This window comes from Anser cygnoides, chromosome 5 (genome assembly GCF_040182565.1).
Source record: "Anser cygnoides isolate HZ-2024a breed goose chromosome 5, Taihu_goose_T2T_genome, whole genome shotgun sequence".
NCBI lineage: Eukaryota > Metazoa > Chordata > Aves > Anseriformes > Anatidae > Anser > Anser cygnoides.
This window is the reverse complement of record NC_089877.1, coordinates 12,823,682-12,848,974: the sequence shown is the minus strand read 5'-3', so window position 1 is coordinate 12,848,974 and position 25,293 is coordinate 12,823,682. Positions and strand designations below refer to the sequence as shown.

Genomic DNA, 25,293 nt, shown 5'->3' with positions numbered 1-25,293 from the left:
ATTAAAAAGAAGAGATAAGACAATTTGTCACGCTGCTGACTATTATGAAGCATGAGACTGAGCTAAGTTATACATTAAACACTGGATGTTGAAAGCCAGTTAGTGAGGGTTACCTATTTAAAGATACTGCTTCAGTCCTCCAATATATGACTGATCACAATTTACAACATACAAACTTTAGAACAAAAATGACTGTAACTGAAAAGCTTTATAAATAGCACTGTAGGTTTGCATTATTTTGATGTGCCACCTCATTCTTGTTTGTTGCTCTTTGTCACATCAGAAGCGCCACTAAGTGGAGACTTGGATATTCGTGCTGCCTTCCGACGCACGTGAGTATGCACAGTAGAAACTAACGTAGATCAGATTATACTTCCACGCAGAATTCATTACTTTCCTAGTAAAAGCAAAGACATGGTACCAACAAGTACAGAGACAGGGATGTCTACTAAGAAAATATTTCTACCGTTAAAATACTAAATAACATCTAGGAATCATCTAAGAGAATTTTGACTTTGTACTAGCATAACAATCATGCTTGTCTTCAATTATGCAATTGATAATGCATATCTTTTTATGAAGAACTTCAGCATTTTTTTTCCAGTGCTGTAGAGCACTCCAGATGTAAACCAATAGAGAGGGAAAAGATTCTGTGTAGTGCTTAGCCTCGATTTAGTGTGGCTTGAGGAGCTACATGCATCTTAAGACAAACATTTGCTAAACAAATTCCTAAACTGGAATTTGATGTGAGCCCTGTAAGCAGCATAACACCAATAACATTAATGCAAGCATTTTGATTGTATTTGTTTTCATATTTTATATTAATTGAAAGAAGACAATGGTACTATAAATGTCTGTGTAAAAACCCCAATATATGTAGGTCCTAGATATTAAAGACTGCAAGGTGTTGCATTGGTACTGAAAAGACTATTCTCCCCAGCTCTGTAATATCATTTAAATTTATACATGACTTCACTAAATAAGATTTCCCTTCTGTTAGTAAAATTTGTGAATTTGTAACATCTTTTTTATTTCGACATTAACATCTGTTTTTTATTAAGTATCTCTTCTTCCTTTAAGTAAATCAGTTTCTGTTTTAATTTCTATATATTTTTGCAAAGTTATTAGATCAAGAACATTCCAACAGGCATTAATTTCTCTAACATAGGAGAAAATTTAGCTCTGTAAACTGCTTGAATTTTTCCATACAAGTGCTATTTCTGTATGAGATTTGGATTTTGCATTCTATCATAAAGAGGTCTTGAAGAATTTATTTACAGTCAAATCCATCTGTAAGTAGCTGACCAGCCTGCTCTGATGCCTAATAAAGGACATTCAGTGCATAGGTGCATTGTGTTATTTCACTGCAGTGGAATTAGGCTCTAAGGGGTTCTCTTCTTGCTAGCAGAATTAAAAGAATTATTTTAGAATCAGCCGAGTGTAAGAGCAATGTTAGCAGCTTCAGGTTGTTCAGATTTTCAGCTCTTTCTATAAGAAAGAAGCCAGATTTTGAAATGAACTGTTTAAATCTGAAGCTCTGTGTTTGATACCCTCACTCAGGAGCCTGGCAGGAGGGGGGAGACGGATGACTTCAGCCTTTCTCAGGTAGTGTCTGCCTGTGTCAGCGGACAAATTCAAGTCTAACAATGAACTGTCTCTCTCTGATCAGGAAAATAAAATAAATAAAAACAGACAGAATTAGCTCCACTTTCTATTATAAACACTTAAATTCCCAATAAATCATGGTTATAGTATTTAGTGCTTATACGAGACTAGAATTTATAGCAGTAAGTAGTAATATGAGTATAAGATAATGAAAAGAGTAGTTTGACAGTTCAGTGAGAGGCAGATTCATCTACAGAAAAGGCATGTGTTTGGAGAGAGCTATCTTCACACAACCTTCAAGATTTTATGCATGCCTACCCCTCTGTTTTATACTCTTTCCTCTATACTGAGCACATCCTGACTAAAATGGTCACTTTTCTCACAGTTTTTCAACACACGTGCATATGAAAATCTAATTTCCTGCCACACTCCTAATCCTATTATCATTAACTTTCCCGTCATATCCCTTTTGCTCCCAATGTCTTCTACCATAATTAAAATAGGAAGTCTGAGATTAGATTTAACTAATCTAATGTTAAAGCATGTTAAAGCAATTATTAAGGTCTTACTCTGCAGAAAAGCCAAACACTGATTGGTGGGCTTTCCTGAAAAGCTGATTGTAATTACCACCTGGGAAGCAATAATGTGACTAATTCTCCTCCCACCTGTAGATTCTGATTACCTGAATATTTGATCACAAGAAGCCCTTTTCAAATTTAGTATAATAGTCATCTCTGTCTATATATGATGCCTGTAGCTATTGAAAATCTTCTTAAAGCAAGGATAAAGAGGCCAAAAATACACTTTCTTGCTTGAGCGTCATACCAAGAAAACCATCCATTCCAGTACTGTACTACCTTGAAAGTAATCACAAAAGTAAATATGGTGCTTTCTTGATAAACAGATCTCTTCTCACAACTTATTCAAAATAGTACTGATTCAAAATAAAAATGGTTTTGAATTATTTTTTCTCACCAACCTTGCATTGTCAAGCAGCACAAAAAGTCTGGCACTTATTTCCCTTCCATTTTTATCACCAGTACTGGCAAAATGCCCATCCTTTATCTGTTGAAGCTGTTTTCTTACATATTTTTATATTTGTTCCTGCCGTATAGAATTTTCCTTACTTTCTGGTTTACACTCCTACAGACAGACTGACTGAAGTAACTAGCACTGTGTTGCCAGAGACAGCATTTTGTGCTACTGCTACCCCTGGTACACGTGAAAATAGTAATTTCTGTGTATGAAACACCGATTAAGGATAAGGTGTTGCTGCTGGAGGAATCTGAATGCTGTTTGTTGGTATCACCTGATTCTTACTCTCAAGACAACAGAGGTGTAAAGGAGCCTCTGAACATTGATGATGGGAGACCAACTGAGGTGAAGAAAATTCATTTTGACTTTCTAAACCCTGCCTGAATGCACAAAAAGATTTTTTTTTTTTTTTTGTAAATTGAACGATAAATAATCAGGAAATAGATTTAATTCCCAGTCAGCTTAGTACTTCCAAAACACATCTCCGGAGTGATTTTTTTCTAGGAACTAAGCCCAAATAAGTGATTTTAGAGACTTTGTACTAAGTTTTCATAGTAGATCTGTACTTCAAACATTCAGAATCACAGCTAAAACACATTTGACTCAGAACACCAAAAATTACATTGTGTGCTCCATCTGAGTTTAGCATATGACAAATATCATTACGTATCAAAAAATTCCTGCTGGTTGCTTCTTGTTCTCATCAATCAATTTATCACAATTGCTTGCCATGATGCTTTTTGAACAATTGTATGTTGAACCTCATCTCAGGTTCTATGTCAGATCACAGGATTCCTCCTTTTGCTCTCCCAAGCACCAGCAATGTGATACTTGTTTCATGGTAATGAACTCTGGAATCGGAAAGAGCCCTAAAAAAATTGCAGCTGGGTATACTAGATAAAATACTACGAAAAAAATAAAAAAGTGATTTTGGACTTGAGGATGTCCCTCAAAAAGGTTGGTTTAGTACTGCCCCCACTACAAACAATATCCATACTCCTGAAACTACAGCTTCCTAAAAGCACTAAAGATTCTAAATGAGAGCTTCTGCAACATCTACATGATAACCAATATATTCCAGATCAGTATTATGACCAAATTAATAACCTCTACAGTTTTCTTCTTAATCAGTACAGAAAAAATGCAAGTTCATTAAACAAATTCCTTAAACCTGTATCTAGACCAATATGAAAAAAGAGCCTAATTACGTCACGTCCCATGTCAGAGCACATTCTAAGTCATTCTAAACCCATCCACTACTCCCCTGAAGAAATCTATCACCTATGTCATGATATAGTTTCATTTCCATTTCCTTCTAAAACTAATTACATTTTTCTGTTACTACACAGTACTGAGGGACATGACGAAGCTGGAGAGTTGAATTTTAGTGCCCTACTGAAAAAGAGGTGAGTAAAATCCACTAATCTTAGAGAAATAAAATTACCTTCTGTAGAATTCTGTAGAATTACCTTTCTGTAGAACTCTGAAAACACTAGAAGTAGAGTAAGTAGGAGTTTAATAAGTTCAGAATCCTTGCAATTTTTCTAAAGCAGCTCTGAATGGAAAAAGGATAACAAGCACTTATGGCAACTTCCCCAAATAGTCAAGACTTCCTGCATTCTTGCTGGGTTTATACTGGAGCAAATAAATAAATTTTTATTTTTTTTATTTTCCCAAGAAAGAAAAGACTGGGACCAGTGCAATTAGTTGCTTCCACCAAAACTTTCCACTAAAATAAATAAATAAATAAATAAACTACAATACTTGTTTATAATGCTGTTTACTAAGAACTTTTTACCCTAAGTTTTCACAACACATGGCATGAGAGAACTAGGAAGATAAGCATTTTTAGATATCCAAACATTACTATTATTATTACAGTATAAAACTATATATACTACATACAACATTTTTTTACAATAATAGAGATTCTGTGTTGTATAAATATTATATAACATATTTTAATGTTTTTTCTCTAACTCTTCTTTCTTGCTTTTACTTGCACTTTTTTTTTGGTGGAATTTCTTCTTCCCATTGTCTGTCCTTGACACATCTGTTTCATAATCTCTCTACATATGTTTTTTTCTTTTTACTACCATTGTAATCTGGATGTTTTGGATTCCACTGTTGACAACAGAGAGTAAGGTTTCTACTTTGATTGATTATAAATGCATGGGTCAGACTGAATATAAGAACCATTTGGTTTGAAATAATGCATGCATTTTTATCTTAGATGTAGAGCATGACAAACAATTATATAGTATGAAAATTATCAGCTGCCAATTTCTGAGACAGAAATGCTCTTAAGCAGTTAGAAATTAAGGACGAACTATCCCATACAAATCAATATGTTTTTTTCTGCATGTCCTTTGTTTTTCACCATTGCTTTCTTTGAGTAGCGGCTTTAAATAGTGCTTGAATTATCAAATTTTCTCAATAATCTGTTAGTTTAAATTCCTATTGTTTTAGAAAGCAGAAATGGGAACCTCTTCTTTGATCACAGATAATTTGCATAATTTGTATGCTGGTGCCTATCAAATATGCTCTCAAGGTTTGTTCCATACACCCATAAACATGTTTAGCAAACATATTACCAAAATCACCTATTCCATAAATGTACAGATTTCCCTGTTACAAAATATTTAATTTCGGGTAAGGTTTCCATTGATCGTTATCATCCCATTACTCTGGGCATGCTTCTGATTACTGCCCATGGTCACTCCCTCATTTTCTGGCTCCTGAAGTTACTATAAACATTCATCACTAGACTCACATTCTAATCTCTATAGGCAAAAAATATATTTTTTTTTAATATTTAATTTTTTTCTTTTAAAATTTTGAGTAAATGGAGGCTAAGGAAGGTAAAAAAAAATTGCTTAATTTTGTGCACAGTTGGAAGCCTTTTCTTAGAGGCATAGAAAGTGAGATTTTTTCTTCTGTTTCAGAACTCGGTTCAACCTGAACGATAACCTTTAACTTTCAATACCATTTTGTTATGTACATGTGACTTACTTTCCTGTGACTTCAACATGGGTTGAAGACCACTCCTATACTAATGAGAACTGAAAGGCATAAAAACTTACCATGGAATGAAAGTATTTTTCATTAGAATAGGACCGAAAAAAAGGACCTCATGCTGAGGAACTCTCAAGAGCTATGTAGATTCAAATAGAATTGAAGATTATTCTTCCACCACTTCTGCTTTGTCCCACCTAATTTACAAGTGCCCTCAATCCAGAGGTAATGAACATTACCACTGTAATAGAAACAGCTTCATTTAATACTGTATCTCCTATTGCTGTAATTTAATTAACTGGTGTTGACATACAGATGTCATGGGCCAAGGAGAGGTCATTGGGAAGAGGAAGGGAACAGCTGTCACAGAACTATTAAATGGGAAAGTTAGCGGAGACCTTGAAGGAGGTGACAGCTGACAGGGTCCAATCAGTTGACAGTAATGGGATAGGAAGGAACCATCTCTGGGATGTACGAAACTATTTTTAACCCCTCCACACATGTTTAAAACATATCAGCTGCATATTCCATTTACAGCAGATTCACTAAGCTGCATCTTAATGCCCCCAAGTGCATATTTAACCTATGAGGTGATCGCTCTGGATAAGGATCCCCAGTGTCACGGAGAGTAGTGTAAGGGTGGGAGAAACTCCAGGAGTGCAAGCTCTCATACGTTGCTTAGTTCCTGTTGGCAGTGGAAGAGTACAGTCTCACTGTGGCTTTATGTAATCAAAAAGAATGTTTTAGCAAATATAAAATGGTGAAAAGGACTAGTGGGACGGGGAAACTTTTTCTTAGAGGCATAGAAAGTTTTTCTTCTGTTTCAGAACTCAATTCAACACTATAAGAATGATAACCTTTAACTTTTAGTACCATTTTGTTATGTAAATGTGACTTAAAGCTTTCTCCTGTAACTAGAAAATACTAGTATTTAGGAGGAAGAAACTACATTCTGAGCATAAGGGCTCAAATTTATTTTATTTCTGCTTGCATGCAAACAGCATTGAAACAGCACTGAAATGGTATTGCCAGATCTAAAAATGGGATGACGCTGACGAATGGAAAAGCTAAAACAAAAATTCAGGAAGTCTTCTCAATTGTGAGATATATTAGGCTGTGGAATTGCTTCCAAATTGGAAGATTTAGCTCATGATGCATTTAAAAATAGCTCACACAAAATACTTTAGAAAACTTCATGAATAATGATACCCACAAATTTTCAGGTAAAGGGATGTATATAGATGGGCACATAATTAGGCAGATATACAGAGAAGACCACCAATATTTATATAGTGACTCATGGAAAATGAGAATATCTGAACCTGTTAAGCCTTTCTTATCCCCTATGATTTTATATTTTCTTTTGAGATACAATTTGCCCTGCAGAACGTTAATTGTGCTACTACAGATTTTATTAGAAATATTATATATTCCTACTTTTATGTACGTATATATCTATTCCAATTCATGTGTATTTGGAAATATTTTAATGTTCATTGGTATGATCAGAGCAACTTGTCCAAGAACTGGTTATGTTAAAAGATCTTGGTCTATCTGACAAATCAGCTGACAAATCAGTTCATTTGTCCTCCCTTCTGCTTTGCAGAATGACAGACTATTTGTAATCCTGAAGCAAATGGGAGATAGATAGAGAAAAGCAATTTGGATTAAATTTGTGGGTAATGTGGATGCACCGCTATGACAAAGCAAATACTCAGTAGACTGCACTTACTGCATAGAGTCCAGACTTCAGATACACCTATCAATCCAGTGAGCGCTAGTGAATGAGGGCTTAGTGCTTAGCGAGTGCTATGCCACTCCAAAGACAGGAGATATTGCATGCCGTATTTCAACTTGCATTCACTGGGTTTTTCCTTCTGTTCAAGAGCTACATCGATGCTGGAAATCCAAAGTACTTTAATAAACATAACTCTCTTGTTCTAAACAAGCCCTTTACGGGAAATCACAGGAGTGTTAGAAATATTTGTTTACACCTGCTGTCTAGACTGACTACAGTCATGCTTTTTCAAGTAACAGTATTTCTCACAGACTAATGGGACTGTTCTTTTCCTGAAAAAAAAATGAAAACACACACACCATAATCCTCCACTTTTCTTTGCACTGCCTGCTGCATAAGTGATCTGTTTGTTGGGGTTTACCACTGTACACGACTTCATTATATGAGAGTGTTCTGCTGCACTGGAAGTTTGCTTGGTCTTGGTGATAACAGAAACAGCAACCACAGGAAGTTTAGGTAAACTACAGAAAGTTTTAAGAAAATGTTACTTCTTTTATCCTTACTCTGTTTATCAAAATGCAAGCAGTGACAGGTAACAACTCCAAGAAGACAGCACTAAGTAAAGCTACTTATTTCCCTGTAAATCCATCTGTCATAATTAGGAACAAGTAGAAGCATTTACACTTATCATTTAGATTGCAGAGTGGAACTGTACAAACTGCGTGAGTTTGATTTTACTAGGGAACAGCATTTTTCTTAAGCCTATTTCAGAGCTTTTGCACGAGTTCCTTCGTTTCCCTGCTACTGAAGCACAGGCTTATTCTGCTAAAGGTGAAGATGACATTCATGGCTCTCTTGTATTAACACATGATGCCCTCTTTCTTGCCTATTGGGATGCTGCATGCTTTTCCAAACGCTTCTGTGCATCGTTCTTGAGTTCAGCAGCTTCTTGCGCTCTGTAAATCGGTAAGATTACACCAATTTCTTTCTTAATTTGTGAACTTTTAACTTAAAATATGATGACGGGAAAAGAATGACTTTCCCAAAGCCAGACACCCGAATTTTCGCTTGGTTTTGCTAAAGCAAACATTAATGCTTCTGAAATCACTAGTTCTTTGGTTAAACCATAAAATAAGTCATCCATTGTAAATATTGTCTCGTTTGCTAATACTCATCAGTGTAAGTGCCTTTGTGTTTCATAGATGACCAAAGCCAACAATTGCCTTTATAAATGATGATAGATATTTTAGTAATCTGTGATTCATTTTAGCATGCAGGAAAAATGTCCTGAGTAGAAAAGGACTCATTTCTTGTTAACATAATGCAACTACCTTGTTTTTAAATATTCTCAAGATATCAGTTCTGTTCCTTGCTTTGCCATGTTTTGCATATGATCATCACAGGACAGTACATCCCCCTGTGTTTACATTACCTAAAGTTACAATTTTTTAACTTTGGCTATTAGATAGTAAATCCTTTAGAACAGTGTTTGGATTTTAATCATCATATATACAAATTTGAATAAAACTAGTCTGCTGTTTAATTTCATTATTTTGGGTAATAATATAGTAAAAAGTTAGACTGCTAAATTCTTTATTACGAAATGGTTTCATCAAACCTATATATAGCTTGCCAAGCCTATGGCTGTTTTAAAATTCTCTCAGTAGTGGCATTCAAATATTCTAATATCTTTCTGCAGAGGTGATGGAAAAACTGAATCACAACCTGAGGTAGATGTCTGGGAAATTCTGAGGAAAGCTCCTCCTTCTGAATATGAGAAAATCGCTTTTCAGTATGGTATCACAGATCTGCGTGGGATGCTGAAACGCCTCAAACGCATAAAGAAGGAAGAGAAAAAAAGTACAGGTTGGAAAGCTTTATTTCTTCCAAATACATTTGTATGTATATTCTTGTTTGGGAGTTCTTCAAATATTAACATTAACTGGACAGCAGCCAGGCACAAGAGCATGGGAAGTATGAGTGTGATACAGTTTCCTTTCCCAATTTTTGCATGATCTTTACATTTCATTTCCATTATAAAGGTTTCTTAAAAACACTTGAAGCATGACGCATTTGGGTTTCTTGAGCCTCTTCTAGTCTTGTCGAGTATAAATTACCTACTTTTAACTAATTTGTATTAAAAGTCAGAAGCAGAGATGGTAAATTGCCTTTCATTAGTACTGAGAAGATAAGTATCATTTTCCTGTGGTCACACTTAGCTGTAAATCTATTTAGTACTCTATTGAAGTACATATTTGTGTCTGATTTAGAATATTCTACTTTGCTCATTTTAGTTAATATCACATGCCTTTCATTCCATGTTAATGAATAACATATCAATTATATGTCTTGAATAACAACACAGCATGGGATGAAGAACAGACAAAAAGAAATGGCAAAAATGCAAACAGGGATGCAGAAGGTGCAGAAGGTTTAAGACGGTATTAAACAAGAGGAAAGAGAATGAAGATTTACCTTCTTGACAGAGAATGTCAAGAAAAAAAAAAGGAAAGAAAGAAAAATAATTAAGATTCTCTTTTTAAAAATCATTCTTCATCACAGCATTCCTCAAGAAACTGGATCCAGCTTACCAAGTGGACAAAGGACAAAAGATTAAATTAGTGGTTGAAGTTGCCAATCCAGATGCTGACGTGAAATGGCTGAAGAACGGACAGGAGATCCAAGTGAGCGGCAGGTAAACTAGAAGTATGAGAACCTAAACAGAATGGCCTGAAGCATGGACAAAGTAGAAAAGCTAGCTATACTTAGAAACAAATAAATTAGGGAGAAATAGGACCCATGAAAGAATCTACATAGCATATTGAGTTGTGGCCAGTTTACTGTTCTCATGGCTGTTCCTTTTTCTTCCCTGTGCTCTGTATATCTACATGTGGAACGGGATGCTCACATCTACCTACTTAGCAAGTAAGTCCTCTGATTATGCTCTGTTGTTTATGTATATATCCAGGGTTCAAAATTCTTTCTTATAGGGGATATACTTTGCTGTAGCATGCTTGTAAAACCAAAATTTCATTGTAAAACCAAAATTTCTGTGATTTGGTTCTGGAGCCTTGATGAGGAATTTTGATGGTAAGTAGTCATGTTTGTGTCTGTGTTAGAAAAGCATCTACAGTCACCAGCATTCCAACACCATTCACAGGAGTTTGTATGCCTCAGTTTAGTATGGAGTGATCTCCATAATCCCCTGTGCTTGTTTTTAAAACACTGTTTCTGCCCACTGCAGTTCAGTGGGTGGAATCTTAACAGACCTTGCCACTGATGTCAGAAAAGAAGTGGGGAGCTTTCTTCTCTGCCTGGCAGGGTAAGACGGGGTCCAAAGGAGAGAGTCTCAGATAATTACACTTAGATTCTCTTTTCAGATATATTTTTGAAGCTGTTGGGAATAAGAGAATTCTGACCATAAACCACTGCTCTCTGGCTGACGATGCAGCATATGAATGTGTGGTAGGTGAGGAGAAGAGCTTCACAGAATTATTTGTAAAAGGTGAGCAATGGCAGCAAAACCTACCCCCTAACATTTAGCATCAAATTAGTTAAATCCTTATTTACTCTCAAATCAGTTATCTCAAAGCAAATTCTCAAACATATGAACAAAATCTGAGATCTGTCAAAGTAGGTATTTTTCTTACAGTTAAAGGAAGACACACTTTCCCTATAGTTGCAACTGAGAAAGCACAGGAAAACAGCTCAGTAACAATTATTAATTCTCATTTGGAAAATGCTTTGTTTTCCAACAATAGGGCTAAAAACTTACTTTAGAAATTAGATTCTGTTCAAGATAAATACGTACCTCAAGCTTTACAAGCAGATCAAGTAGTACAGAAAAATAATGCCTCTGTCTGAGAATTTTGGAATTTATATGAAAACAGATTAATCTTATGTTTGTATTCTCTCTCATGAAGTAAATACCAAAAGGTCATCTGATAACCTTGGTAATGTGATCCAGCATAGTAAATCTTAAGTTCCAACTCAGAGAGCATCACCATGTATTTTGCCAGGGGTTCTTCCTGTAGAGCGCTGACTGAGACCTACCACTGACATTCAGCCTTTCAGAATATTGTTTTAATAAAGGCCTCTTCATTTCCAGAGCCTCCAATCCTGATCACTCACCCACTGGAGGACCAGATGGTGATGGTTGGAGAGAGAGTGGAGTTTGAGTGTGAAGTGTCTGAGGAAGGAGCTACTGTAAAATGGTAAGGGAATAGGAAAGGGAAAAAAAAAAAACACAACACAGCAAATAAGAAACAGGCCATATTCCTCCATGGGACATTCTAGAACCAGTGTTTGTGAAGAAGAGCTGTGGACTAAAAAGGATGAAGGCATCCTACATCAGTGCTTTCAGAAAAAAAGTATTTATCCTCCTTCTATATATCAAATATTGAGTAGAAACTGAGAGGCCAGAACATTACAGAAAACAAATGAAATCTAGCTATTTTATAAGTGTCTCTAGAATTTCTTGTTCTGCGGCCACAGGATGCTACTGACTCTACTAAGCTGTTAATGTTAAAGTTTTCTAAATGCTTGACAGCAACGCATAACTATTACACAGACTAATCAGATCCACATTGTGATGAGCTCTGCTCTTCTCAATTGCAGTGAGTTTTTTTTTTTCCTTAGGTAAAAAGTCAGTGTCCGCTGAGACAGAGGGAAGGCCATTGACTTATTTTAACGCATCTGTTGTGGTGATCCTGCAAAGCCAGTCATTATGTATATGCAGCAAGAGGGATTAAGATGACAAACGTTGTGCCAATAGAGTCCATCTTGCTGGGCATTCCAGCTGAGGGGAAGCTGGAAGGTTCATACTGCCTGGGCAGGCACAGCAGACAGTGCTCACATACCAGGCCTTAGGCACACTGTTCTCACTTCATTTCTCTACCAGATGAAATTCTCTTGTGCTTGTTAACAGCTTCAGGCACATGGTTATCAACTGTTCCCACAATGCCCATTACATTCTTGGAAAGTGCTATCGCTCATCTGCTCTCCCAAAGGAAGGAACTGAGAATTTAAATAGAGCCCAAGAGCTGGTACAGCATATGCATTACACTATTAAAACCACATGCACAGGCACACGCGCGCTATTGTTCAGGAACTGCTTACAGATGCCTGGTCACAAGAGATGGGGACAACCATATCTGTCCCTCTCAGGGCACATTGCAGCTGCCACACTTTGATCCTATGCCTTTGAACGACTCCCATACATCTTGCAGAGCTGTTATCTGTGGGATGGGCATTTGCTGTGACAAGGGCAAAATGGCAGCTGTCTCTGCCTGAAATGCAGCAAGTGGTCAGAGAAACTCTTCAGTGCATAGCAACAGAAAACTGAGCAGCTAGATATTTACACTACACATATCTACAAAACATAACTGTTTTTATGGGAGACTCAGTCAGTGCTCTTTGGCTATAAGGACACAGGAAAGAAATGTCCAGGAAAAAACATGAAATATGGTATGGAGAAACAGTTCTGGTTTTATGTCCTTTTAGGTGAAATGATCTACAGTTTAAGCTAAGTAACAGGCACTAGCTAAAGGCACCTGTTACAGTTCTCGCACCTTTTAAACCTAGGAGATGAAGTCACAAGCACATGAAAAGAAGCAAATATGTGACTTGCACAAGACAGATAAGGCCTCCAGCCTCTTAAGCGTGGCCATCAGACTAGTGCTTGGAGAATTCATCATGTGGGACTCTTCACAGTGATCAGGAAAGACTGTCCTCTCAATCACCTAGAAAGATCTCATGTTATTCTTACACAGTACTAAGGAATAGTCATTTCTAAGCTTCAGATGGCCTTGGAAATAATACAATTATTGAAGAAAAAGATGTAATAAAATATGTAGTTTTGACTTGATTTTTCTATCTCTGAATGCTGGATGTATCATCCAAATGATAAAGTTCCAAACAGCTCCAAATGAAAACAAACTGTAGTAATGTAATAATAACAATAAATCTGTGTCCCCCCACTATTACACAGTTCCCATGTCAGTAGTATCTGTGAGTTTGGATCAGATGACCTAGAGTGGTCCTTAAACTAACGCTTCCAGGGTTCTATTAAATCCTCTTCTTACAATTTAGTATCAGTTGATATTTCTGCTTCATCGCTCTAGTTACCAAGGAAGGGGCTATAATATTACTTTATATAAAGTTTTTCCCTTTTCACCGCAGCAGTACAGTATTTTAAGTCAGGCGATGCCTGGGAGGTCTCTTTTGCGGTTTATAATTTTATCATTATACCATTTGTCAGTACACCCGTCTGCAAACACTCTGCTCATACTCATCAGCAATCTGATAGTCACTAAATCAAACAAAAGATAAATATACTATTCCCTTCCTGGGGTTTTAAGACACTGCTCATTGCAAATAGTCTATTTTCATTATTTAGACAAGATTTCAAGAGATCTCTATCTTAACCAAGGGCTGAAGAGAATATTGAAATATCTTTGACAATTCACATGTCAAAATACATCGCCAAAATAAATTAGAAGTTCATCTTTGGAACAGTAGCCACGGCATTTGTGTGCCTGTTTTTGTCACAGCAGCGTGTTGAATTTCTAGATTACAGTCCATTCTCAGCAGTTCAACAAAGGTTTGTGCATTGCATTGTAGCAGTTGCTCCAGAACTAAGTGCATACATGAGAGCATCAGCCTAGGAGAACATCTTGCACCTGACATCAGACTCCTGCCACTCAGCAAGCAGAGGAAACATTATCCTGGCGTAACACTAAGCACTGTGTTTCATGTGGTGTTGCAAGCATTCTGCTTCCTCCCTCACTATTGTTGTAGCCCTGTGATTTGGACGGTAGGCCAGGGTTTTTCTAATCCAACTGTAAATTCCAATAAGCTGTACTCTAAAGAACAGTTAGGAGGGGATAAACTGGAGCTATTTTGAAGTGAAGTTGCAGCAGGTACATCTAAATCACAAACTAGGATGCATGTCTCTGCTTAAAGCTTTAATCTGTGATTTACATCAGCAGACTCTGACACAGGCAAAAGGTTTCTTTGCACGTATCTACTTTGAGATTAGAAATAGAGCGTTCTAATGAGTCCCTAAGCAGCACTGCCATTTCCTAGCCTGTAAGCACATTTGTTAAGCTGAATAGTCACTAGCAACAAAGAAGGAAAATAACACTAGATAGAAAGCAACCTCTTACTTTACTAAAAGCATTACATTTTTTCTACTTTTCTTCACATAAATATCAAATAGAAAAAAAAAAGTTTACTAACTGCAGTGGTATTCAGATAATACATTCTAATAATAAAAAATATAAAAGGCTACAAAAGGAGGTCAAGCTGAAGAAATTCCAAGTTATTTTCTTGGATCTTGTTTATGTTCTTTAGGATTAAGGACAGGAAAGCTATAAAAAGTCTTACATATTTTTGTGTGACCTTGACTAAACAGATTGAATCCTCTCTGCTCGCTTCCTTTCACGATGATTGGAAATTACAATAATTAAATTTCCTCTCAGGCTGCATGGTGAAGCTTAATTTAGTAATGTCTTAACTATACTGTGGCATCCTTGAATAGAAAGGACTAAAAAATCCAAAATACATTTTCATTCAAATCCATCCTAAATTTTTCTTCTTTTACTGATGTCCACAAACCATGAAATTATAATGACTACAATTCACATCAAGAAAATGAAGACTTTTAAGTCATTATTCAGCAAGTCCTTACTACCTTATGGCAACTTCTAAGATAGTACCTTCACTGCTGGTGAGGTATTTCTTCATCCCTGTATCTTCTACAACATGTATTATACTGTCATGTGTATCTATAGTATATAAGTAATAACAATCAAGAAATTCCTTGTGAAAGAACGACCTTGAACCAAAAGTCAAATATGCAGTAAAAAATCATGGTCAAGCTAGTAAGATTCCGGTCCCTAGCAGTTCTGGTCCTGATAGCATTTGTGAAATAGCCTCGCTTTTGTTAACTTGAAATGCTACTAAGATTGGATTTGTGTCTTTCAATCTCTAGTAACACTGAGCTGACTCTTACTTACCTCTTCCACCCATAGAAAAATAACTCAACACCATTTGGCATTGCAGGGAGAAGGATGGAGTTGAGCTGACACGGGAAGAAACATTCAAATACCGATTTAAGAAAGATGGAAAAAAGCAGTATCTAATTATTAATGAGTCAACCAAGGAGGACAGTGGACACTATACCGTGAAAACCAATGGTGGGGTATCAGTCGCCGAACTAATTGTACAAGGTAAGCACAGGTAATATTATGAAACTGGAGAATCTGAAAACATGAAAACAGGCTGAAGGTAACTTTCTCCAGGATAGTGCAGAGGGGTAGCATCATCCTTGTGCCAGGGAAAAAGAATATTTCATAGGTGGCAGTAGGTTTGATAACAGAGGCCTCAAGGAGAACTCACACCTGTGTGCCGGATGTAACAGATACCCTGATAGTAACAGGTGCTTAGCTATCAGTCTTGTTAAAGCCCTGCATGCTGTGGATTTTCCTTCATATTTCACCTTTCCACAAACAGCTTGCTCAGCCCTAGCCTTTTCTACTCAGTAAAGCCACACCAACTGTTTATTAACAGATCTATGCTGATTTGTTGATTTCTGTACTGACTATTCTCGCAATATCAGAGAAAAAGCTGGAAGTTTATCAGAGCATTGCGGACCTGACAGTGAAGGCACGTGACCAGGCTGTCTTCAAGTGTGAAGTTTCTGATGAAAATGTGAAAGGAATCTGGTTGAAAAATGGCAAGGAGGTGGTACCAGATGAAAGGATAAAGATCTCCCACATTGGCAGGTTAGTCTTGTTTCCGAAAGCATGTACAAGTTTGGGTATTATGTTACAACCCACAGGAATTATTATCTCAGGGGGACAGGAATATAAAACAAGATTTTGTCCTGGCTCCAGCTAAAATGCAAAAGTTAAAACCTTCTCATCCACAATCAGCACATAGTCACAGGCATTTGGTATGTGGCACAGGCTTTGGTATGTGATTTGGCATTTTGCATGTATGGAATCAGTGGTGCATCAGCAGAATTTGTTTTCAGTTTTCATTTGGATTTCATGTTTTGTTGGTATTCAAATAATCTAGAAAACACATTTTTGGTAACTTTAAAACTAACAGTAGTGTTTAGACAGATTAATATAGTATTTATGTACAAGACCCTTCAGAAAAACTACTGATTTAAGTATAAATATTAACCCATATACCACTGCAGCATTCTGTGCTCAAGTTTCTCAGTAGCCTAACTCTTACTGGCAATCAAGACCAGGAAACTTCCTAAGATACATGAGTACTACATGTTAGGTAAATTCTTCCTTGGTACTCCCTTTCTCTACTCTGTTATGAATTTACAGTAATAGAGGGATAGAACATCAATTTTTAGCTTGTTTTCCACACAGTTTACTATATTTACAGTCTGATCAAATAAAGTCAGCAATGTTACAATTGCCCTTTTTAAGGGTAAATGACCAGATGAACAGAAGCAGAGAAACAGCTTCCTCTATTCAGAGTAGACTACACATTTACCTTGACAAGAAAAATCCACTCACAGACATCATGCTGAGATGGATTTACTCAAATACTGAAAGCAGAGCAGCCTATAGCCCTAGAGGTTGTTGACTTGATGTTAGGGAAAGGGGAAAATAAACAGCAATGTTTGTTAATATCCTATAGCCTGTACCTCATCTCTTGAAATAGGCTTGTTTCTCCTGGAAAGGTAAGGTAAGGGAGTGGAACATATTTGTTCATGTTTCCAGAATCCATAAGCTAACTATTGAGGACGTTACGCCAGGTGACGAGGCTGACTATTCGTTCATCCCTCAGGGATTTGCTTACAACCTTTCTGCCAAGCTTCAGTTTTTGGGTAAGTTATCTTAGAATATACAATGGGATTTCCACAGGGATAAAAGGATGGAACTAATCCTGGTCATACCAGGAAAGACTATGGAGAATCTCTTTCCAGATCCCTCAAGACAGGTGCACTACATTACTTTTGCCCATTATTTTGCTATCATTGCAACATTGTTTTACAGAGCCTGTTTTCCAGTTTATTGCATTAATCTAAAGATGTATATGCCTTAAGAAGATTTAATGATTAATAAGTTGTAAATTACTTTTTGAATGCAAATTATATGAAAATTTGGTTTTCAGATCTATTTATCCTAACTCCCCCCACCTCTTTTTTTTTTTCCAGAGGTCAAGATTGATTTTGTACCAAGAGAAGGTAAGAATATTCGTTATTTATATGCAAGTAAACATGTTTTCAATAGCAAAGGAAACTGTATCTTCATTTTTAATGAGGAGTTGACATAAGTAGTCACCTCTTTTTCATACAGAACACTCAAACCATATTTTAAACTTATTTCTTTGCCTTTGCTATAGAGCCTCCCAAAATCCACCTTGACTGTCTGGGCCAGTCCCCTGACACTATTGTCGTGGTGGCTGGGAACAAACTGAGATTGGATGTTCCCATATCAGGAGATCCAACACCCACTGTGATCTGGCAGAAAGTGAACAAGGTAATGTGTAATCTGACACAATAGCTGAGGCAAGAAAGTCACACCAGGAAATTTATTTTCTTTCTCAAATCTGTCTGTGATTAAAACTTTTTATTTAAAAGTATGTTCATGTTCCTTTTTTAATTATTTTATTTTTTAACTCAAGAAGAAAAATTAAATAGCTGCAATGTAGTTCACTGGGATTTATCTGTTTTTGTAGGAGTCACCTTGAACTGTGTTTTTTTACGAACTTGCCTTTTTTTTTTCCTCCAAAAGTGGAGGCTGTATCTATATGAGTAGACATACATACATGCAGATGGTCGGATACCATATAGGTTTATTCTCCTAATACTTCAGAGAAAAAGAAATTAATGATCGGTCATCTCCATGATCTCACCTGATAGTATGGACAAGTTCTGGCAGTGGCAGTTTCTTTTTACCATCTTTCTCAATAATTCTTCTACAGTTTGTGAAGAAGATGTGTTCTCAGCAGATCAGTGGGGTAAAGCTGTATTTGGTATAACGAAAAGAGAGGACGCTAGCTATTTGCCTAATCAGAGCAACTGCAAAACATCAAAGAAAAAATTTAGAACCTAGACACAAAAGTGTTTAAGTGAGCTTCCTTCCTGGCTATGTCAGAACATCCACACCCCTCACCATCTGTGTGCTCTTGAGCTATAACTAGCACAAAACACAGACATAATTTGCATAAGATTCTACAGCATCATTACACTTTCCATAGGTAGTACAAAAATAAATAGATATAGACAAAATAATATTGTCAATTATATTCATTTTCCCAGTCTCATTTCTTCACAATTTTGCAGCATTCTTTGTTCAGGTGGACATATTTAGTAACATTTATGACTTCTTTCTGCAATGCAGAATTAGTATGGAACCTAACAAAAAAGCCATTCGTCTCTTCTTAAAGAACCAGAAGCAGTTTTTCTGACTGTCTCATACAAATATTCCAACACACTTATTATTTCTATGGTTTGAGGTCTGAAGATGAGTAAAAGGAGCCAAGATTGATCTGAAGGATGTATAGCACATACTAACCTCTGAAATCCTAAGCAAACAATAGCAAAGTTTCAGAATACATTGTTTTATGTATGTTACAGACTTGACTATATTTCTGACTATTAAAACACATATATTGACTTACTATCCCATTGTTAAAAAGTAATCTTAATTTTTGTAGCTATACAGAGTAACTGTTACCACAGGATGCACACAGACTCAGAAGCAATTACTGTTCTACTGCAGGAATGCATCTTTGTTTATGAAGCTGTAGATTCAGTTTTGCTGACTTATCCTTCCTTTAATTCACTACAGTCCAATACATCTATTTCCATTTCTGCTTTTTACTTTCATATCTGTTGTTTCCTTCCCAGCACTGTTTGCTCTCTCACTTTGCTTTTCACTTTTCTCACACCTCCATGTTCAAGCACCTCAGCACACCTATGGATTCTTCTGTCTTGCAGAAACACCTTTACTGTTCTGCTCAGAAAATTCAGCTTTCTGTGGTTTCTTTGTTTATCTAGAAAAGCGACCTGCTTCGAAGCAATGATGACTCCGTGACTCCCTCAGAAAACAGCAGTGATTTAAACACTGATAGTAAGGTAAGTTCCTTATTATTTATGCTGAAACACAAATATGCTCAGTGTTTTCCATACAAATGGTCCTATTCAGAAGAACATAATATTCAAGTCAGTAGATATTAAAACTGGTGAAGCAGATAGCACAGCAAGCCCAACGTCCTGCCTCACAACAGCAATTACCAATGACTTTAAAAGGGCAAAACAGATCTGGAGAGTGAATTTCGAGTAAGGTATTGGTCAAGAAAATCTCTTTCTAACCACCATTACATGGTGGCTGGATTACAAGGAATCAAAGAAGTTGTTTAAAACACACTTGAATGTATTTGTGAATGTTTATCCCCCACTTTTTTTTTTTTCCGCTAAGCTTCAATAATATCTAGAGGAAGAAAACTAGGACAAAATCTTGCAAGACACAAAGAAAGATAACAATGAGTCAAAAGAGTAAGCAAAGTATGTACGAAACAGTCAAAAGAAGACTTATTTTCCAACAACTTTCCTTTTTAGTAATAGACAACTTTTTGATTTTGGTAGATACAAAATATTTTACATTTGCTATGCAACAATACACCTTTCTCAGGGTTAAGATTCTGCTGTGCTAGTCACTAGACGGGCACAAATGCTTCGTAATGCTTCTTCCAAGTCTGAAGATATGTGGGCACATAAAGAATAGAGCATGTTATAAATGCACAGCAAAGTTCCTGGGGTTATGTTTAGACCTCACAGTCGAGAGAAGAATCATAGAATCATAGAATATCCCGAGTTGGAAGGGACCCATAAGGACCATCGAGTCCAACTCCTGGCACCATACAGGTCTACCCAAGAGTAGAAAGTTATCCCATATCACATTCTTGAGTGACAGAAATCACACTGATGCCATTAACAAATAAATACGTTAACTTTTTTAGAAGGAAATTGATCAGATCTGTTATCTGATGCCAGATGTAGATATTGTTGAACAGGAATGTTTGCTCAAATATCTGAATTTGAATCTGTAACCTCCCTTGAATTTACAATCTACACAACTGTTATCCACGAAACTTTACATTGATACTAGCAGTTATCCCAATTAGGAATCTGTAGTACCGGGTGTGTGAAACTAGCAATGAATCATAACAACCTGGGGACTTTCAGAACCAATTTTTCTCAAAATTATTTGCTTTACACATGCAATTTAGTTGATATTTTCTATTTTCTCCATACAAATGTGGAGAAATACAAACATTCATAGCTTTTGAGTAATTTCTCCATACAAATATGGAACATAGTTTTTGAATAATGTTGATAATATTCAAAATGAAGCTTTTCACCAGCTTACATACAGGCTCATTAGGCTGTCTCTGGCACAACTCACACTGACTTTTTCTGTTACTTTCACTGCCCACAGCTTCTGTTTGAGTCTGAAGGCAGAGTTCGTGTGGAAAAGCATGAAGACCACTGTGTCTTCATCATTGAAGGAGCTGAAAAGGAGGATGAGGGAGTATACAGAGTTATAGTTAAGAATCCAGTGGGAGAAGACAAGGCTGATATCACAGTCAAAGTTATTGGTAAGTGAAGGAAGGAAATAACCAGAGCATGAAAGTGTATTGAGTTCACTGAAACTCACTCAACTCTGAAATTGACGCAGGTTCTGAGTTTAAGCTTAAAAAAGAGACAGAAAATGATCATAAAGGCAGCAATGCTATCAATTACAAAATTTGGCAGAAGTATTTTTCATAGGTAGTTGCCTGCCATGTGCAAAAGAAAGAGAACAACTCCCAGTGGAAATCCATGTGTTTTCTTTTTATGTTTCCAGTTTCAGATGATCCTAACATTTTACAGATTACATTCCCTTCTAAAGAACACACTTCAGGCTAGTATGAGATGAGAAAAACCTCCTGTCATTGTGTTGTGTTTTACATTTTTAAACAAAGATGACTTCCTTCTGTAATGAGTAAGCAGCTAATGGAATAAGGAGAGGCAGCGTATCAGATACAAGATAGACTGACACTGTGAGTTGCAGAAGAGCTGGGGGAAATACGTTTTTGAGTCTGTAATTTTTATCAATTTTCTCATGTTTAACTTGTTTATACCCTACCATGTATATGACAAATGCTCAGGTCATAAGCAAACCTTGAATTGATAAACAGGAATTATTTTCATCTGCAGTATTGAAAGTTAGAATTAACTGCTTTTCATCTTTTATATCTCCAAAATAACAAAATATGTGAGACATGCAGCCTTTATATTCTAGATAAAGTTTATTCTAGACAGAATAAGAAACCCTGGAGCAAGTCTCTTGTTACAGGATTGAGAACAAACTACTACTAGGTTTGGATTGCTGGCTCTCATTTGAGTGGAGGACTGGTGAAGCTGTTTGCTAAAACACCTAGCAGAGTTCTATCCAGTGGTTTGAGGTAAAAGAGCCAACAAATGAGCACGTCTAATTTTATTTCCTTATGGACAAAATAAAGGCAAGAGGCATTCTCTGTCTACAAGAGATTTCACTACATACCAAACAAGAAAATACCAATGTTGCCTCCCACTAAAAAGTGGGTTCTGTGTGTTTTCTTTTTCCTGGTTCATAGCATAAATCTATGCCAGTCGCGGATGACTACATGCAGTTTATCGCAGTTAGTACACAGCTAATTACCCAAAACCTTGCGTTTTGCAAAAAGGTAATTATGCCTGAAAAGAACAAGATAGCTGAATAATTAAACAGTATTTAAAAGAAAACCAAACTAACCTGGAAGCATCAAAAAGTAGGGTTCACTCTGGACTAAGACCATGCATTCTATGTTGTATCTACTGTTGCAATCTGACAAATTTCTATCATCGCCTTTGTAGTGCCATGATGAATACCACTACTACTAGGAAATTCCTCAGGATGTCTGATTTTTATTTTTTATTTTTTTTAAAGATTTATATAAATGTATGATATGCAGGAAAAAAAAAAAAAGAAAGAAACATTAAAGAAAATGATTTCATTGATTTCTGGACAATAAGTGAAACAGTAACCACCCCCATTCATTCTCACGTTTTCTTCAGATGTTCCTGACCCTCCAGAAGCTCCCAAGATCAGCAACATTGGAGAAGACTACTGCACTGTGCAATGGCAACCACCTAAATATGATGGTGGGCAACCAGTACTTGGTAAGAAGTGCTGAAACACAAAGTTGCCAGCAACATCACCTATATTATTGCTGCTCCTTTACAATGATGCCAAAAGATTTCCTAAGTGTATTCACTCTAGGAAGGCTGACCCTCAGACACTAACTAAAGTAGCAAATTTTCAAATAGGTCAATTCTGGCCCTTCAATATTAGGGAGATGGTGCCCCCTGCCTGTGCTATCTGAATCCAAGAAATATTTCACCAAGTTAGCAAAGCAGAAGATACTAACGCTAAGTATTCCCATTCAAGACAGAAATTTTAGGTCAGTATACACACCTTTGACCTTGCTTAGGAATAACAAAACAGAGCTGTGATCATGTCAGACATCAACTCCAGACTTCTGCAATCTCAAACACTCATGCAATACATTTTATTTCTTTTTAGAAAGCTAGTTCATAATTCTCCTTCACATACAACCACACACCATGAGTCACAAAACATATTTCAAACTCTTTAATGACTTTAAAATCTGTACTAAAACTGGAGGCCAAAATCATCGTGTGATACAGGAAACAAGCTGAATGAAGCAAGAGTATCACCCATACCATGGTAGGTTCTCTGCAGAGCATGCTGTTTGTTAGATAGAACTCCCTGTGACCCTCAGAAGGAAAAGGAAGTAACGCAGAATCTTGGCCAATTTTAGAAAAAAAAAATCCTCTGGACTCCAAATCTAGGAATTTGTTTAATAAAGATCACTGGAATTTGAGTTTCTTTTTAAAAATGCACTGAAACCTCTATGGAAGTCCCATGGAGATGCCAGAGTTAGAAATGTTCTACAATTCTTTTAATCCCTTATACAATACCTGGAAGAGAGGAGTTTGTATTTGCTTTTGAATATTTTGACCTCATTCACTCACGCCTCATTTAATTCAATAGAAGTTACCTATGCAGGAATAAAAAAGGTACTACTGGGCCAGTCCGTTGTTTGAGAGGAAGCAAGCAAGAATTCAAAGTATTTGGTGCAAAGATACCTAGTAATGGCTGTCATGTTACCACAACCAGCCCCCCTGCCCTTGACTGGGCAAAGCCCATGACTTTGGTTTGTATAGTTGTCAGGATATACATTTCATAAAGTTATTTGGTTTGTTTTCACTGTCAAAGGAACGATTTTGTTAACGTCCCACCAGCAACTCTTAGCACTACATGAGGAAGTAGTCTTATGCAATTAGCATAAGACTGTGCTAATAATTGAGCTAGACTAAAATACCTGAACGAAAGCCAAAAAGCAGCACCATCCATTCAAAAAAGGTTGCAAAAGCAAGTTTAAAGACCGGAGAAAAAGGTGCGTGTGTTCTTGTCTGTCTTTATACTGTTACAGACACAGGCATTCTACTACAGCCTTTATTATCTGTATCTAACAGATACAGAAAAGAAATTCACACCCCATCTTCACTCTTACATCCTTTCATGGGGCTCAACAAGTATAATTGTTCAGGTAAGAATGTCAGACAGAAAGTAATACAAAAGAAAAGTTGTGGAAAATACTGAAACCTCACAGAACTCAGGTGCAGTAATTCTGGATCACATATGGCTCTTTATGTCACAGAAAAAAAAGGTGCTTTTCTTGTTTCCTGCATGTGAAACCATAACTTGCAGTTCCTTTACGTCATAAGAGATATCCTTCCAGGCTATATTTTAGAGAGAAAGAAGAAGAAGAGCTACCGATGGATGAGACTGAACTTTGACCTTTTAAAAGAGCTAACCTATGAAGCCAAGCGAATGATTGAAGGAGTAGTTTACGAGATGCGGATTTATGCTGTGAATTCTATTGGCATGTCCCGGCCAAGCCCTGCCTCTCAACCCTTCATGCCAATTGGTGAGTTCTACCCCACTCCGTATTATTTCTAGGACATATCCAAGAACAGGACAATTTTCACCTCTTCAGCTGTCCTTATACCTAAAAAGAACATGTTAGGAAAGAGGCTATGCTATATTTAACCAGCCTTTTCCTTTGTCATCTCGTCATCTTCCTCTTCTCTATCTCTCATTCCCCTTCCTGTGAAGCACAGAGGTTCCAGTTTCATGAAATTGCTGATGAATTTTTAGTTGTTATAATTAGAAGTGTGAGAGTCAAGATGGATCTGGAAAGGGGGAGAACTAATTGACAGAAATTTCCCTGTCCCTCTCAGTTTCCCCCATTGCCTTATGGGTGCAAATATCACAGTATCCCACCCAGCACTCCATTAATCCTGGCCTCTCCACAGCTAAAAGGATAGCTGATTAAAAAAATATTTAAGGAATGATTTCCTATAAATAATCCTTCCCATCGCACCAGTACAGTATCTCCTGCAGTCTCTGAGCTGGAGCAGAGAGTCCTCAGGAAGCCTATCTGCTAAGAGCTCTGGAACAAAGAGAGACAAAAATACAACTAGCTGGAGATTACTATGACTAGAGTTGCTACATCTACAAATATCAGTGAAGGGGGACAACCTGCTGAAGGAGATAATGTAAAAGATGATGCACTGAAGGGGTCAGAAGGAGCGGATGAACTGAAAGAAGGGTCTCGTAATTGTGGATTTCAAACACAAAACAGCTGGTCTGCAACAAAAGAGGGCAAACGAAAACCATCAGGCGGAGCTACTGAAAAAAAAGGTCCAAGGTTTTCATGAGATGGGGAGTTTTGCTTGATTAAGGATAACATTCTCACTTACTGCTTGAGAG

General features: G+C 36.8%; 1 protein-coding gene across 4 annotated transcripts in view; it reads left to right on the top strand.

Annotated features, from left to right (window-relative positions):
• The window catches only part of MYBPC3 (myosin binding protein C3), a 60,264-nt gene that overhangs the window by 13,837 nt on the left and 21,134 nt on the right, over positions 1-25,293 (top strand). Inside the window, exons 7-23 of one of the 4 annotated variants that reach the window (XM_066997651.1) lie at positions 284-332; positions 1,561-1,605; positions 3,990-4,046; positions 8,336-8,359; positions 9,093-9,259; positions 9,956-10,088; positions 10,774-10,898; positions 11,502-11,607; positions 15,458-15,624; positions 16,014-16,179; positions 17,143-17,249; positions 17,580-17,609; positions 17,768-17,904; positions 19,428-19,505; positions 20,869-21,028; positions 22,509-22,613; positions 24,260-24,448. In XM_066997651.1, coding sequence (XP_066853752.1) covers positions 284-332; positions 1,561-1,605; positions 3,990-4,046; positions 8,336-8,359; positions 9,093-9,259; positions 9,956-10,088; positions 10,774-10,898; positions 11,502-11,607; positions 15,458-15,624; positions 16,014-16,179; positions 17,143-17,249; positions 17,580-17,609; positions 17,768-17,904; positions 19,428-19,505; positions 20,869-21,028; positions 22,509-22,613; positions 24,260-24,448 — 1,845 coding nt within the window. The remainder of the gene's footprint in view (positions 1-283; positions 333-1,560; positions 1,606-3,989; positions 4,047-8,335; positions 8,360-9,092; positions 9,260-9,955; positions 10,089-10,773; positions 10,899-11,501; positions 11,608-15,457; positions 15,625-16,013; positions 16,180-17,142; positions 17,250-17,579; positions 17,610-17,767; positions 17,905-19,427; positions 19,506-20,868; positions 21,029-22,508; positions 22,614-24,259; positions 24,449-25,293) is intronic. The other 3 variants (XM_066997653.1, XM_066997652.1, XM_066997654.1) reach the window with 3 other exon arrangements.